At 45.9% G+C, this 14,842-nt stretch overlaps 2 protein-coding genes across 2 annotated transcripts in view; one reads left to right on the forward strand and one right to left on the reverse strand.

Moving 5' to 3' along the window:
• The window catches only part of UBR1 (ubiquitin protein ligase E3 component n-recognin 1), a 158,744-nt gene extending 147,803 nt beyond the window's left edge, over positions 1 to 10,941 (reverse strand). Inside the window, 1 exon segment of the mRNA XM_040333640.1 lies at positions 10,797 to 10,941. Coding sequence (XP_040189574.1) covers positions 10,797 to 10,850 — 54 coding nt within the window. The 5' untranslated portion in view covers positions 10,851 to 10,941.
• Positions 10,942 to 11,216: 275 nt separating this feature from the next.
• TMEM62 (transmembrane protein 62) overlaps positions 11,217 to 14,842 on the forward strand; it is a 35,670-nt gene continuing 32,044 nt past the window's right edge. Inside the window, exons 1-2 of the mRNA XM_040333638.1 lie at positions 11,217 to 11,491; positions 13,351 to 13,462. Of these exons, the coding sequence (XP_040189572.1) occupies positions 11,306 to 11,491; positions 13,351 to 13,462 (298 nt within the window). The 5' untranslated portion in view covers positions 11,217 to 11,305. The remainder of the gene's footprint in view (positions 11,492 to 13,350; positions 13,463 to 14,842) is intronic.

Genomic DNA, 14,842 nt, shown 5'->3' on the forward strand with positions numbered 1-14,842 from the left:
GTAGAATGAGCCCTTTAATGATACTGGAGGAGGCAACCCTTTCAAGCCGTAGGCCTGAGTGATTAATTGCTTAATCCACCTAGAAATGGTGGACTTTGCAGCTGCCTGCCCCTTCTTGGGCCCATCCGGTAGAATGAACAGCACCATCTGTTTTCCGGATCTTCTTTGTAGCTTTAAGATAGGCCTCATGGCCCTGACAATATCCAAGGTATGCAGCAACCCTTCCTTTCTGGAAGTAGGTTTAGGGAAGAAGGATGGTAATACCAAATCCTGGTTCAAATGAAAACTGGATATGACCCTTCGGAAGGAAGGAAGGATGAGGGCGGAGAACGACCCTGTCCTTATGAAAAACAAGATATGGTTCCTTACAGGATAAGGCTTGCCAGCTCCGAAACTCTTCTTGCGGAAACTATGGCAACCAAAAATACTAACTTCCTTGTCAGTAGAACCAAAGGAATATCAGCCAACGGCTCAAACGGTTGTTTCTGTAAACTTTGACAGAACAAGATTTAAATCCCACGGACAAAGCGGGGATTTAACTGGAGGTCTAATACGTAAGACCCCTTGAAGGAAGGTCTTAACCAGCGAGTGGGTGGCCAGCGGCCGCTGAAACCACACTGGACAGAGCAGAAATCTGTCCTTTGATTGTGCTTAATGCCAATCCTTTATCCACTCCTAGCTGGAGAAAACTTAATACTCTATCGATGGTAAATTTGCGAGAAAGCATCGCTTGGACTCACACCAGCCTACATAGGCCTTCCAGACCCTGTAATAATCACCCTAGAGACCGGTTTCCTGGCTCTGATTAGGGTAGAGATTACTTTCTGAGACAGACCTCTACCCCTGAGAATCAGGATTCAGCTTCCAGGCCGTCAAATTTAGATGCCCGTAAGGCAGGGTGGAGGATCGGACCTTGCGATAGCAGGTCTGGCCGTAGAGGAAGAGTCCAAGGGTCTCCCACTACCATCCTTAAGATTAGTGAGTACCATGCCCTTCTGGGCCATGCTGGAGCTACCAGGATGACTGGTATGGCTCCACCCGGATCCTGCGCAGCAGGCGGGGGTAGTAACTGGAGCGGGGGGAAACGCATAAAGAAGTTTGAACTGATGCCAAGGGCAAACCAACGCATCGGTTCCGCAGGCCATCGGATCCCTTGAGCGGGACATGAACCTGTCTAGTTTCTTGTTGAGTCTCGATGCCATGATATCCACGTCCGGCACTCCCCATCTTTGGCAGAGTGCTTGAAAGACTAGTGGATGCAGAGACCATTCCCCCGGCCATAGAGTCTGGCGGCTTAAGAAGTCCGCCTGAAAGTTGTCCACTCCTGGAATGAATATTGCCGATATGCAGGGCACATGAGCTCTGCCCATAGAAGAATCAAGCTCACCTCTCTCTGAGCGGTTTGACTCCTGGTTCCCCCCTTGGTGATTTATGTGTGCCACGGCCGTGGCATTGTCTGATTGAATTCTCACCGGGAACCCCTGCAATTTTGACGTCCAAGCCCTGAGGGCTAGTCGAGCAGCTCTGAGCTCCAAGATGTTGATGGGCAACTGCTTCTCTGGCTTTGCCCAAGTACCTTGGCGAGTGCAACCATCCAAAATTGCTCCCCCAGCCCATCAGGCTGGCGTCTGTGGTCACTATCTTCCAAGCCACTGGGCTGAAAAGACCTCCCCTTCAGTAGATTCTGAGGGTCTAACCACAACACAGACTTTGTCGGACTCTTGATGAGAGCGGCAACGGGATATCCAAGGCCTGTGGCCTTCTGCTCCATGCTGACAGGATGGCTGCCTGTAGGATGCGAGTGTGGCTCTGGGCGGTATGGTACCGCCTCGAATGTGGCCACCATCTTGCCTAGTAACCTCATACATAGGCGAATAGTCGGTTCTTTCTTGCTTAGAACCAGTAGGATTAATTCCTTGATGGCTTTTACCTTCCTCAGAGGTAGGAACACTCCTTGTTGTTCTGTGTCTAATCTCATGCCGAGATATTCCAACTGCTTTGTGGGCTGGAAAGCTGACCTTTCTCGATTTAGGACCCAGCCGAACCTCTCGAGGTATTGGACCGTGAGGGCCCACTGCTCGCTCCAAGCCGGGAGACGAGTGATCTATGACTAGGAGGTCGTCCAGGTATGCTAGGATCGTGACCCCTTGGATCCTTAGTTTGGCTAGGATGGAGCTAGGACCTTCGTGAACACCCGGGGGGCCGTAGCCAACCCGAAGGGAAGCGCCACGAATTGGAAGTGACGCGAAGCCACCATGAAGCGTAGATATCTTTGATGTGGCTGATAAATTGGACCATGAAGGTAGGCATCCTTTATGTCTATGGACGCCATGAAGTCGTCCCTTCTGGAGTGTGGCAGCTGCTGACCGCACGGATTCCATCCGAAATGAGCGGATCTTTAGATATGCATTTACCATCTTTAGGTCCAAAATTGGCCTGACAATCTCCATTGGATTTTGGGATGATGAATAGGTTGGAGTAGAAACCCAGCCCCTGTTCCAGGACTGGTACCTCTACTATTACTTCCTGGGAAAGTAGATGATCTAATGCCGATCTTAATGCGGCTCCCTTTTCCGGATCGTTTGGAATCCTCGACTTCTGGAAATGAGGAGGAGGAAACCTAGGAAATCTAATTTGTAGCCTGTGGCCACGGAAGACCGTACCCACTCGTCGGGAATGCTGGCTTCCCAAATCTCTGAAAAGAGTCGCAGCCTCCCCCCACCTTCGTGGGTGGGGGCGCCCCTTCATAAGGTTGGCTTGGGGGCTGGTTTTGCTGGTTTGCGAAACCACTGCCTTTTGCCTCTAACAGCCTGTCCTTGTGATCTGCTGTTGAAGCCGAAGTTTGCTTTTGCAGGAGGCCGTCGATACTGCTTGGCATTAGAGGGCCCCTGCCCAGGGGAATACTGTCGTTTAAACGCAGGTCCCTGAACCTTCTTCTTAGTTGGCAAGAGAGTACTCTTGCCGTTTGAAATGGTCTGAATGTATTTATCTAGGTCTTCTCGAAGAGTCGTCCTCCATGGAAGGGGAACCCTACCAGGAGCTTCTTGCATGGGGGCTCAGCCTCCCAGCTTTTTAACCATAAGAGTCTTCTCATATGGATAAGGGATAACGATAAACGTGACGCTTGCTGGATAGAATCCTTGATTGCGTCTACCGTAAAACATATGGCCTTAGGGACATCCGAAAATTTTTCTGCCTGCTGGGCCGGAATAAGTTTAAGCATCTGCTTAAATTGATCCGATAATGCTTGAGCGACCCCAATCGCAGCCACAGCTGGCTGTACTACTGCCCCTGCAGTAGTGAAGGAGTTCTTAAGTAGTGCTTCCAAGCGCTTATCAACTGGATCCTTGAACACCTGTATGTTTTCTACAGGGCATGTTAACGATCTGTTAACACATGAGATGGCTGCGTCCACTGCAGGAGTAGCCCATCTTTTGGAAAATTTTTCTTCCATAGGATATAGGACAGAGAACCTTTTAGGTGGTAAGAAGATCTTATCTGGCTTGTTCCAATCTTGGAACAAAATTCCCTCTAATAGAGGATGGATCGGAAACACAGCATTGCTTTGAGGCGCCCTCAGTGAGCCCAAAGCTGAAACCGTCGATACCTGGAGATCTGGTACTGGCAAGTTGAATGTCCTATGGACCAAGTCCGACAATCCTTGAATCCACCAGCTCTCCCTCAGGGAGACTGCCCCAGACTCCTCTGTATCCGGGTCTTCGATCCCTGAACCTACTTGGTCCGTGTCCAAGAGGTCGTCCCTATTCCCCTGAGGAAAGGACCTCCTCTTCTGAGGGTCCGCGCTCGGGCGACGGAGATCTATTCCGCTTACTGCCCCGCATAGCTGCGGATATCATTTTTTTTTTTTTTTTTTCCCATGCTTTTCTCATCTCTTTTAAAGAGGTGAGTAATACCTCCTCCGTGACCATCTTAGGGCTGGACTGACCCGCGTCAGCTCCAGCCCCAGATCCCGATGGCCCCAAGGCTCCCTGTAGGGAAAACAGCGGCATACCATGGTACAATACCGAGGTACACCTGCTACCTATTGGTATTTGGAACTATAAAAGTTAATTGTCCAAACACCTGTTTGGGGGATAAAAAAATGCTTCCTCTCCCCTAGATGACTTTTTTTTTTTTTTTTTTCGTTTTTGTTTCAAATCCAGGAAAGAAAAAACATTCTGTCCCCCTGAGTAGTATTGCAAAGAAAAACTATGAGATGGAAAAGAAACAGCCTATTTCTAGGCTTGACAAAACAGTCCTCTGAAGACTGCAATATCCTTTCTGGCCACTGTGTGTCCTCGGCGCCCCGTGCTGCCACTCTGGTCTATGTCCTCAGTTCCAAAGTATTGATGGAACAAACAAGGAAGGGCCGCCCCTTCCTTTAAGCCACTGACCCGCCCTTCCCCCCCCAGCAACCTCAAACAGGAAATGCCCCTCCCGACGGGGGGGGGGGGGGGGGGGGGGGATTTTGGGAGGAAGGGACCTCTCTGTTCCAGCAAACTGCGGCCTGCAGCCTGGAACCATGAGGAGGCCAGCGTTTTGCCTGCTTGCAGGCTCTGAGGAGGAAGACTGAATGGAGCATCGCCTGGAGGCCTGCAGGTAAGCAAAGCTCTCTGACACACACATATATTTTTATATAACACAGGCCCCACTCAATGCTTTTCCAACACTACAAGGGAGGTCACATCTTATGGGGAATAATACATAGAGAGCCATCCTATCTTTATGATATGTGACTAGTTTGCCAGATGCAGTGCATAACTTTAGGCATGTCCCCTGTGACCCCCCAGAAAAAAACCTGCTAAGAACCAAGTTCCGCAAGTTTTCCCCTCACTTACCTGCTCCATGCCGCAGGACTTTGCCAAGCAAGAGGCCCAATCTTCCCCCATCTCCGTGGGGATGTCTAGACCTTCAGGCCCTGGGTTCCTATGAAGGATCCACTGTCCTGGGCCCATATAGCACCCTGGCAACAGAAAACTTTAGGTACCCAAAGGTTTCTAAGTTCTGGGCCCAGGGTCCAGCTCTCTAAAAAGAAAAGCATTATGGGCTATACCCCAAGGGTTTGGGGTCCGGTTACTGACCACTTTAGCGCTGAGGCTTTTTTGGACAGAACCGGTAGCTCACCTAATCCCAAGGATGCGGAGGCAAGCTAAACCATGACTAACACCTAAGACACTGGCGTAAAAACTGAGGTACTCCTCCTGTGGGAGGGGGTTATATAGGGAGGGGCATTTCCTGTTTGAGATTGCCAGTGTCTACACCTGAAGGTACTCCATATAACCCATATAGTAATGAATGCCGCTCTGTGTCCCGTGATGTACGATAAAGAAATCTGTATTGCGGGACTGACCCAGCAACAACCTAACACAACATTAAGTAGTAACTATATGCACTTTAGTGAATGTTAAAAGAATGATCAGTAAAATGGGTTGAGTTGCCCTTTAAGTGCTCTCGGCACTGTGTAAGAAGTAAAATATTTATAATGTAAATAAACAAGAGGGCCAGATGCAACATCCCATTGTCTGTAGACTGCAACACGACAGGAAACAACAATATGCCAACAGTCGGGCAGGATGAAAACGCCCATACCCTTCAGGACTATTCAAGCTTGTAAATAGGCATATTCAGTATAGCAACCTTAAAAGCAAAGAGAACATGTACTAACCCAGAGAAACCAATCGGAGATCACCAATTTAAAAGAGGACTTCCGGGGGTTGTTCTCTATATGTCAAAAGTGATCTTTGTTGCCTAACGGAATGAGAGTAATTGCCAGAGAAAAGACTCACAAAGAGAAATTATTGGCCACTTAAAAAGTACTGGCCATACATTCAAGATCCTGCATATCTTAAAAAAAAAAAAAAACACACACACACACACACACACACACAGTATATTACTAGTCTATAATGTGGCACGAAGCAAGTCGTCTTCCTAGGCATCCTACACACACGTCCAAAAAAAATGGAATACGGCACTGATTCGATTTGACAATTTGACAATAGCTTTTGGTGGTATTTTAAGTGGTGGTTCACCCTAAAAACATGTATATACCATTCCATCCAGCATACTGCCCCTTGTATAGCTATTTCCCCCCCCGGCTTCCAGGTAGTGGCTCCCGTGGGAGTGGGCGTTCCTATTCAGAGACTAAGTGATTGACAGGATGACAAAAGCTTCCACCCGGCGCATAATGCGCGTCACCAGTTTCCGAAAGAAGCCGTACGTCGGTGCGCAGGGGCCGTATAGCGCCGACTCACAGTTCGGCTTCTTTCGGAAACTGGTGACGTGCCGGGGGGGAAGCTTTTGTCATCACGCCAATCACTTAGTCTCTAAATAGGAACGCCCACTCCCGCGGGAGGCACTACCCAGAAGTCGTGGGGGAAAAAAGCTATACGAGGGTAAGTACAGCGAAAAAATAAAAAAATAAAACACAGCATGCTGTACATGTTGGCAGTATGCTGGATGGAATAGTATATACATGTTTTAGGGTGAACCTCCGCTTTAATCACCTCTGCGGTTCTATATATTTTTTTTTTATAAAATGTATTCATCAGTTTAGGCCCATATGTATTGTGCTACATATTTTTGGTAAAAAAATAAAATCCCAATAAGCATATATTGACTGGTTTGCCCAAAAGTTATAGCGTCTACACAATAGGGGAAAGTATTCGTGACTTTTACATTTTTATTTATTGTTTTTACTAGTAAATGGCCGCGATCAGCGATTTTTTTGTTTACATAGGCAGATCCCCCATTCTGCCTCTTTTTACCGCAATCACGGGTGGTCGGTGAACATAGAGCCCGTCAGACCCCTGGGAGCGCGCGCCCACAGTACCACATGCACAGACGGGTACATGATTTGTACAGCCGAGCCGCCTTGCCGCAGTATATATGTGCATGGGTCCTTTCACACGGGACGGATCCGCGATGATCTGCCCCGTGAACCTCCGCTTGCTTAGCGGGGGATCGCGCTGCTGATGCCCGCTGAGCCGACGGTTGACAGGGCGGTCCCCGCACACTGTGCAGGGACCGCCCTGTCAGATCTCCGTTCTTCCCTATGGGGGGGGGGGGGGGGGAAATCGGATGAACACGGACCGAAAAAATTCTCATGCTGTCACAAGCACAGTGCCATCATATGGTGTGGAGGTGATCAGGAACACTGACTGGTGACAGCATGTTAAAAGTTTTTATTTGATGTATAAAAAAATAAAATTACCCGTCATTCCTCGGCTAGTGAAACCGAGGATGCAATCTGTGTTTGAATAGCTGCAATAGTGCCTACAGCACCTGGTATTCCCAGATGGGGGGGCCCAAGCCTTCATCTCAGTTACTGAAAAAAACAGACTGATTTCTTCCGTCCTTAGGACAGGAGAACCAGCCTGTAAATTCCGAGAGTGGTGACTGCAAGCTGAGCCGAGTGTCAGTCTATGACACTCTTTCACAGCCCAGCGAGTCCTGCCACCCCTCCCCCCTCACATACGAGCAGAGAGGAATACAGCTCCTCCTTCTTTCAGTCCCACCCACACTATCCCGGTGTGCTGTATCTAAAGAGGGGATGTGTGGGCGGGAAATATGAAAATCAGCAGCATTCATGGCTGTGTTTGAATGATGCCTGAGATTCTAGCTTGGACCGTGGGTAAGTGTGTGCACTGCAGACTGCGGTACACTGTAATCACTGAACTGCATTATCTCCATCCCTTCTCTCCCCCATCTGTCTCCCTCCCCCTCGCCAGTTCGTTCATGACATTCAATTTACTTTCAGTTAGGGAGGTAATATACGGTGCAAATTTCTTTCCTGCATCCACAGATTGCAGGAAAGAAACTTGCATGATTCCCCCATCAACACAGACAGTGCTGACAGGAGAATATCCCTCCTGCCCAGCAATTGTATTCTCCTGACAAACAGTGATTATCACTAGTGGCTATACAGCAACCACTAGTGATAATCATCAGAGAATCTGCTCATTAACCACCTAAGGACCGCCTCCTGCACATATACATCAGCAGAATGGCACGGCTGGGCACATGTACCCAGCCGTGGGTTGCGGGCGCGCTCCCGCGACCAAGTCCGAAGCTCCGGGACGGCGGGACCCGATCGCCACTGGGGTCCCGCGATTGGTCCCCGGAGCTGAAGAACTGGGAGATCCGTATGTAAACACGGCTTCCCCGTTCTTCACTGTGGCGGCTGCAACGATCGTGTCATCCCTTTTATAGGGAGACACAATCAATGACGTCACTCCTACAGCCACACCCCCCTACAGTTGTAAACACACACTAGGTGAAACATAACTCCTTCAGCGCCCCCTGTGGTTAACTCCCAAACTGCAATTGTCATTTTCACAATAAACAATTCATTTTAAATGCATTTTTTGCTGTGAAAATGACAATGGTCCCAAAAATGTGTCAACATTGTCAGAAGTGTCCGCCATAATGTCACAGTCACGAAAAAAATTACTGATCCCCGCAATTAGTAGTAAAAGAAAAAACATATATTAATAAAAATGCAATAAAACTATCCCCTATTTTGTAAACGCTATAAATTTTGCGCAAACCAACCGATAAAACGCTTATTATGATTTTCTTTTCCAAAAATAGGAAGAAGAATATGTATCGGCCTAAACTGAGGAAAAAATTTTTTTTTTTATATATTTTTGGGGGATATTTATTATAGCAAAAAGTAAAAAATATTGCATTTCTTTCAAAATTGTCGCTCTATTTTTGTTTATAGCGCAAAAAATAAAAACCGCAGGAGGTAATCAAATACCACCAAAAGAAAGCTATATTTGTGGGAAAAAAGGACGCCAATTTTGTTTGGGAGCCACGTCGCACGACCGTGCAATTGTCAGTTAAAGCGACGCAGTGCCGAATCGCAAAAACTGACCGGGTCCTTTAGCTGCCTAAAGGTCCGGGTCTTAAGTGGTTAAGAACCTGGAAGGTCTTGTGCCTGATGTACTCAATAATAATTGAGGAAGCACTTTGCCGTAATACATGTCGGGCCTCAAGCTACGTTAAATACGCCAATCTTTTTTTGGACACCTACATCGCTCTAACCCAGGGGTCGACAAATCCCGGGCGCCAGGTCGCCATGGCGACTAGAAATAGGGTCCTGGCGACTTGGCTTGGAAGGGGGGGGAAAAAAAAAAAAAAAAATTTTTTTTTTTTTTTTTTTTTTTTTTTTGTGAGCTGGCACCATCTGGTGGTGAGCCGTTGGTATTACAAGTTATTACCACCAGATGTGTAAGCTGGCGCCATCTGGTGGTGGCCCTTGGTATTACAAGTTAAACAGCAATTCTAATGTAATTTTTCACTATTTTCACTGCCATCTTCTTCCCTCTAATTAGAACCCCCAAACATTATATATATTTTTTATCCTAACACCCTAGAGAATAAAATGGCGATCGTTGCAATACTTTCTGTCATGCTGTATTTGCGCAGCGGTCTTGCAAGCGCACTTTTTTGGGGGGAAAATTACACTTTTTTTAATTAAAAAATAAGACAACAGTAAAATTATCCCCATTTTCTTTAATATTATGAAAGATAATGTTACGCCGAGTAAATTGATACCCAACATGTCACACTTCAAAATTACGTCCGCTCGTGGAATGGCGTCAAACTTTTACCCTTTAAAATCTCCATAGGCGACGTTTAAAAAAATCTACAGGTTGCATGTTTTGAGTTAGAGGAGGTCTAAGGCTAGAATTATTGCTCTCGCTCTACCAATCGCGGCGATACCTTACATGTGTGGTTTGAACACCGTTTACATGTGCGGTCGCTGCTCACGTATGTGTTCGCTTCTGCGCGCAAGCTCGTCGCGACGGGGCGCGTTTTCTGGCTCCTAACTTTTTTAGCTGGCTCCTAGATTCCGAGCAAATTTGTCAACCCCTGCTCTAACCTACGGCTGATATGTGAATACTCTTCTAGGATCGGTGTGAATCCACCAAATCGTAACTGTAGTTAATTTGAGTATATTAATAACATTTTTTCCCCATAAAATTTGTATTCAGCAGAGACAATATACACATGCAGAACATCAGGTAAGTAAATGTTATATGAGAAACATCACATAATGCACAATATCTTGATCTATTTATGTCTTTTTTTCCCCCTTTTTTTTTTTAGCTATTGTATGCATTTTATAATATATAAAATACAATTTTTTTTTTTTTTAATATTTACAAACCTTTGTATGTCTTGGTGCCTAAAAAGTCCATGGTCGCTTCACTACACAAAGTCCAGAACATGGCTTTGAGCCCACTAACCATTAGAAAAATCAAATCAACAACATTTCCTCACAAAGGTTTATGGTCAGCTTTATATGAAAAGGTTTTGGCCTTCAGGGGCACCATAGTTGTGCTTCTGCCCCCTATGCCACCATTCTGTATCTTCTGGCCTGTGTTTTATGCTTTGTTTAGGGATTCTCGGAGTGAAACATGCCTGGTTTACATAAATGACGGATCACAGACTCACAACGATGGAACCTAGAGACACGGCATACATGTATGTGTTTACTATGTAAATATGACACCACATGTCTCTGCTGCAGATTTCACTTCAGTAGAAAATATATTTTTGTATATAATAACAACAACAACATATACAGTATACAGTTTATATTGTCATTTAGTACACGTTCCTCTAGATTAGAAAGGTATAAAATGAGAAGCCATTATCAGTGAAGGGAAAGTCTTCCAGCAGGGAATTCCCTGAGCTTCCTGCACCCTCCATTTCCTCTCCCAGCACAACAATAAACAACATAGAGTAATAGCACAGTGGCAGCAGTGTCATGGGTGAGCTCTCACCAGGCTGGGAATATCCTCTGCCCTCAGTTCTCCTCCTGTAGCTCCCTCCATCATCTCAGCTCCCAGAGAGGCTGAGCAGAATCACAAAACTGCACGACACTGCGCCTTGCAGCCAAGCAGCTGGGGTGTGGTTTACGACTTTGGACGCGCCTTCCGGCAGGCATGTGACCAGAGGTGAACTTCAGCCAGGCGACCGCTAGGGGGCGCTCATTCATTAGTTACAATAGCCACTAGTCCTTCCAAGAAAATGTGGTATTGACAAGTCAGCCCCGCCCCTCGGCTAGCAGTGTTGTGTCTAGTAATGTCATGTTTGTTGCATTAAAGTTCACAGGGGAAAAAAAGTGGAGTGGAGGACACGTGTTTCCTGTCAGAAGTGGAGTTCCAGTCTGCAGCCAGATGCCTTTGGTCTGTTCTCTCTATGGTGGCTGTCAACAGGGCGGAAGTGATAGACGCGGAAGCGTTGAGGCTGACTTGTCAGTAGTGGGGCGGGGCAAGCAAGAGAGTTCTGCATGTGTCTCAGTCCTGGAAAGATGCTGAAGCTGGTGGTTGGGTTGTTGGTGGGGCTGGTGCTGGCTCTGATACTGGGCACCTATAGCAGTACTGAGCGCAGGACCCAGCTCAGGGCCAGCCATGGAAGAGACCCAACACCACCATGGCCGGGGAAGGAGCTCAGTCACATCTTCTGGGCTGTACAGGTGAGGAGAGGTCACATGTTCTGATTGTATGTCACATGTTCTGATTTGTATGTCACATGTTCTGATTTGTATGTCACGTGTTCTGATTGTATGTCACGTGTTCTGATTGTATGTCACATGTTCTGATTTGTATGTCACATGTTCTGATTGTCACGTGTTCTGATTGTATGTCGCGTGTTCTGATTTGTATGTCGCGTGTTCTGATTTGTATGTCGCGTGTTCTGATTTGTATGTCACGTGTTCTGATTTGTATGTCGCGTGTTCTGATTTGTATGTCGCGTGTTCTGATTTGTATGTCGCGTGTTCTGATTTGTATGTCGCGTGTTCTGATTTGTATGTCGCGTGTTCTGATTTGTATGTCGCGTGTTCTGATTTGTATGTCGCGTGTTCTGATTTGTATGTCGCGTGTTCTGATTTGTATGTCACGTGTTCTGATTTGTATGTCACGTGTTCTGATTTGTATGTCACGTGTTCTGATTTGTATGTCACGTGTTCTGATTTGTATGTCACGTGTTCTGATTTGTATGTCGCGTGTTCTGATTTGTATGTCGCGTGTTCTGATTTGTATGTCGCGTGTTCTGATTTGTATGTCGCGTGTTCTGATTTGTATGTCGCGTGTTCCGAATTGCATGACACGTGTTCCGAATTGCATGTCACGCGTTCCGACGTGTATGTCACGTGTATGTCAAGTGTTCCGACGTGTATGCCATGTGTGTTGTTACTGCCCATTAGTAGATGATACCTTTTGGCTTTTATTTGGTGGTAAATGGCATGGTGGATTTGATTTAAATCGCTAGTAAAAAGGTTTGTTTTGAATCGACTCAATTTAAATCATAATTTTTAAAGAGCAACTGTCATCTCTGTCCCGCAGAATTTAGAATAATAAGTCAGGTTAGTAAAACGGCGATATCGGAACCGATTCATTCATACAGTTTGTAGTGTACATAGGTTTACAAAACAATGTGATAAAGGGATATTCCTGAACTTTGTTTTATCTTTTGCGATTAAAGTCCTGACCCTTTCCAAAAATGCAAAGGCACAAATATGAATTCATGTGAATGTGTTCCATAGGAACTCATGTTAATAATGCCATGCGTTTCTGCAGAAAGATGTAAACGCTGTGACAGGAAGTCAGGGAAATCTGTGGGTGTTGTCACAGATGGGAGATACATTTCTGCCTTGTTTAGATAACACACCAATTATTATCGGGTGTCGGCTGCAGAAGTAGCCAGAAAGGTTTAAGGGCGTTGGAAAACTATAGCTGTTCAGAACGAGGCAATTAAGGCCTCTATAAGTAATCCAGAGGATTTGCTGCATCCTGAGGCTTTCTGAATGAAGGAGAGCAGTAGCAGAAATACATCTGAATAGGTGAGGTGCTGTTGATTTTTCTGTGTGATAACAATCAAAAAGAGACTATTGTTTTCTGCTGTAGGACCAGCAGTGTCTGCCCAGCACTAGGCTGGGCCAGACTCCATAGATAGGTTCCTGTGTGATGAAGGTAGACGCCCCAAGTGGCCAGGGTTTATTTTATGTTTGATTTTGTTTATGCTGTTTGGATGCTTGCACTTGTTTCCAGCAAGATGGAAGAATAAACCAAAATCTTTGTTTTTCAACCGTCTTCGACTGCCTGTCTGTATAAATTCAGTGTGTGGTGAACCCATCCAGGGGGTCACACAACCCGCTACCGAGCTAACCCCTTACAACGCATTAGTGTGAATGAAGCGTTAATAGAGAAGAATAGAGAGGGTGAAGTTTCCTAACGGGGGAGTAATTAGCAGTAAAAACAAAAACAATGTGTTGCCTTCAGTTATACTTTTAAGTGTATATTAACCAGATTTCTATTTGTTTCTGTTGTACAGGTGACTGATATCCATATTAGTAAATTCCTGGAAACTGAAAGGGTGTCAGAGTTTGAATCTTTTTGTACTGAAAGCCTTGCAATCATCCAGCCTGCCCTTGTTCTAGTAACAGGTGAGAGAATATTTTATTGGCACTTCTGTGTTTTTGTACTCCTCACCTAGTTGCTGCCACACACGCTTTACATTATCTGAACCAAATAAGTTTTATCTTGGTCTCATCAGACCACAGGACATGGTTCCAGTAATCCATGTCCTTAGTCTGCTTGTCTTCAGCAAACTGTTTGCGGGCTTTTTTGTGCATCATCTTCTGGGAGGACAGCCATGCAGACCAATTTGATGCAGTGTGCGGTGTACGGTCTGAGCATTGACAGGCTGACCCACCCCACCCCACCCCTTCAAACTCTGCAGCAATGCTGGCAGCCCTCATACGTCTATTTCGGAAACACAACCTCTGGATCCATAGCAAGGCGTGTTCAGAGTGGAACCCATCCAGTTAAACCGCTGTATGGTCTTGGCCACAGTGCTGCAGCTCAGTTTTGGGGTCTTGGCAATCTTCTTATAGCCTAGGCCATCTTTATGTAAAGCCACAATTCTTTTTTTTTTTTTTTGCAGATCCTCAGAGTTCTTCCCAGTATGAGGCTGGGTTCACACTACTACACTACTTTCATCCTACTTTGCTCTGCTACATTGGTCCTACATTTATCCTACTTTCATGAACAGGATACTACTTTGGTCTGACTTCAATGATATTCAATGGGCCTGAAGTAGGATCAATGTAGGACCAAAAGTAGTACAGGGAGCATTTTCAAAGTCCAACCGACTTGTGTAGGACGCTACAAGACGCTCTCATAGGGAAACATTGAACACAGAGCAAAGTAGGATGAAAGTAGTGTAGTAGTGTGAACCCAGCCTGAGAGAGTGAAAGCGATAACACCACATTTAACACACCTGCTCCCCATTCACACCTGAGACCTTGTAACACTAACGAGTTACATGACACCGGGGAGGGAAAATGGCTAATTGGGCCCAGTTTGGACATTTTAACTTAGGGGTGTACTCACTTCTAGGGGTGCAACGGATCAAAAAACTCACGGATCGGATCGATCCTCGGATCAGGAGTCACGGATCGGATCATTTTCAGATCAGCAAAAAAAAAAAAAGACAAATTTTGGTACACCCACCAGAGTTTTAGATTTCACAGTTATTCTCAACACAAAACTGAGCTTATACCCTTAAATACAGTGTTTGGAAATCCGACGGACTGTTTATTGCTAATGTGACAGAACACGTCTGATTTTCACATTAAATTTAAAATTTAAACAGTCCGTCGGATTTACAAATACTGTATTTAAGGGTATAAGCTCCGTTTTGTGATGAAAATAACTGAATCTAAAACTCTGTTGGGTGTAATGAAAGATGTCCACTTGCCCCCATGTCCTCCCATTACAGATGCAGCTGTTAGGGGGCCTCTCTACAAATACCTCTGGCCCCT

The sequence above is a fragment of the Rana temporaria genome, chromosome 13 (genome assembly GCF_905171775.1).
Source record: "Rana temporaria chromosome 13, aRanTem1.1, whole genome shotgun sequence".
Classification (NCBI taxonomy): domain Eukaryota; kingdom Metazoa; phylum Chordata; class Amphibia; order Anura; family Ranidae; genus Rana; species Rana temporaria.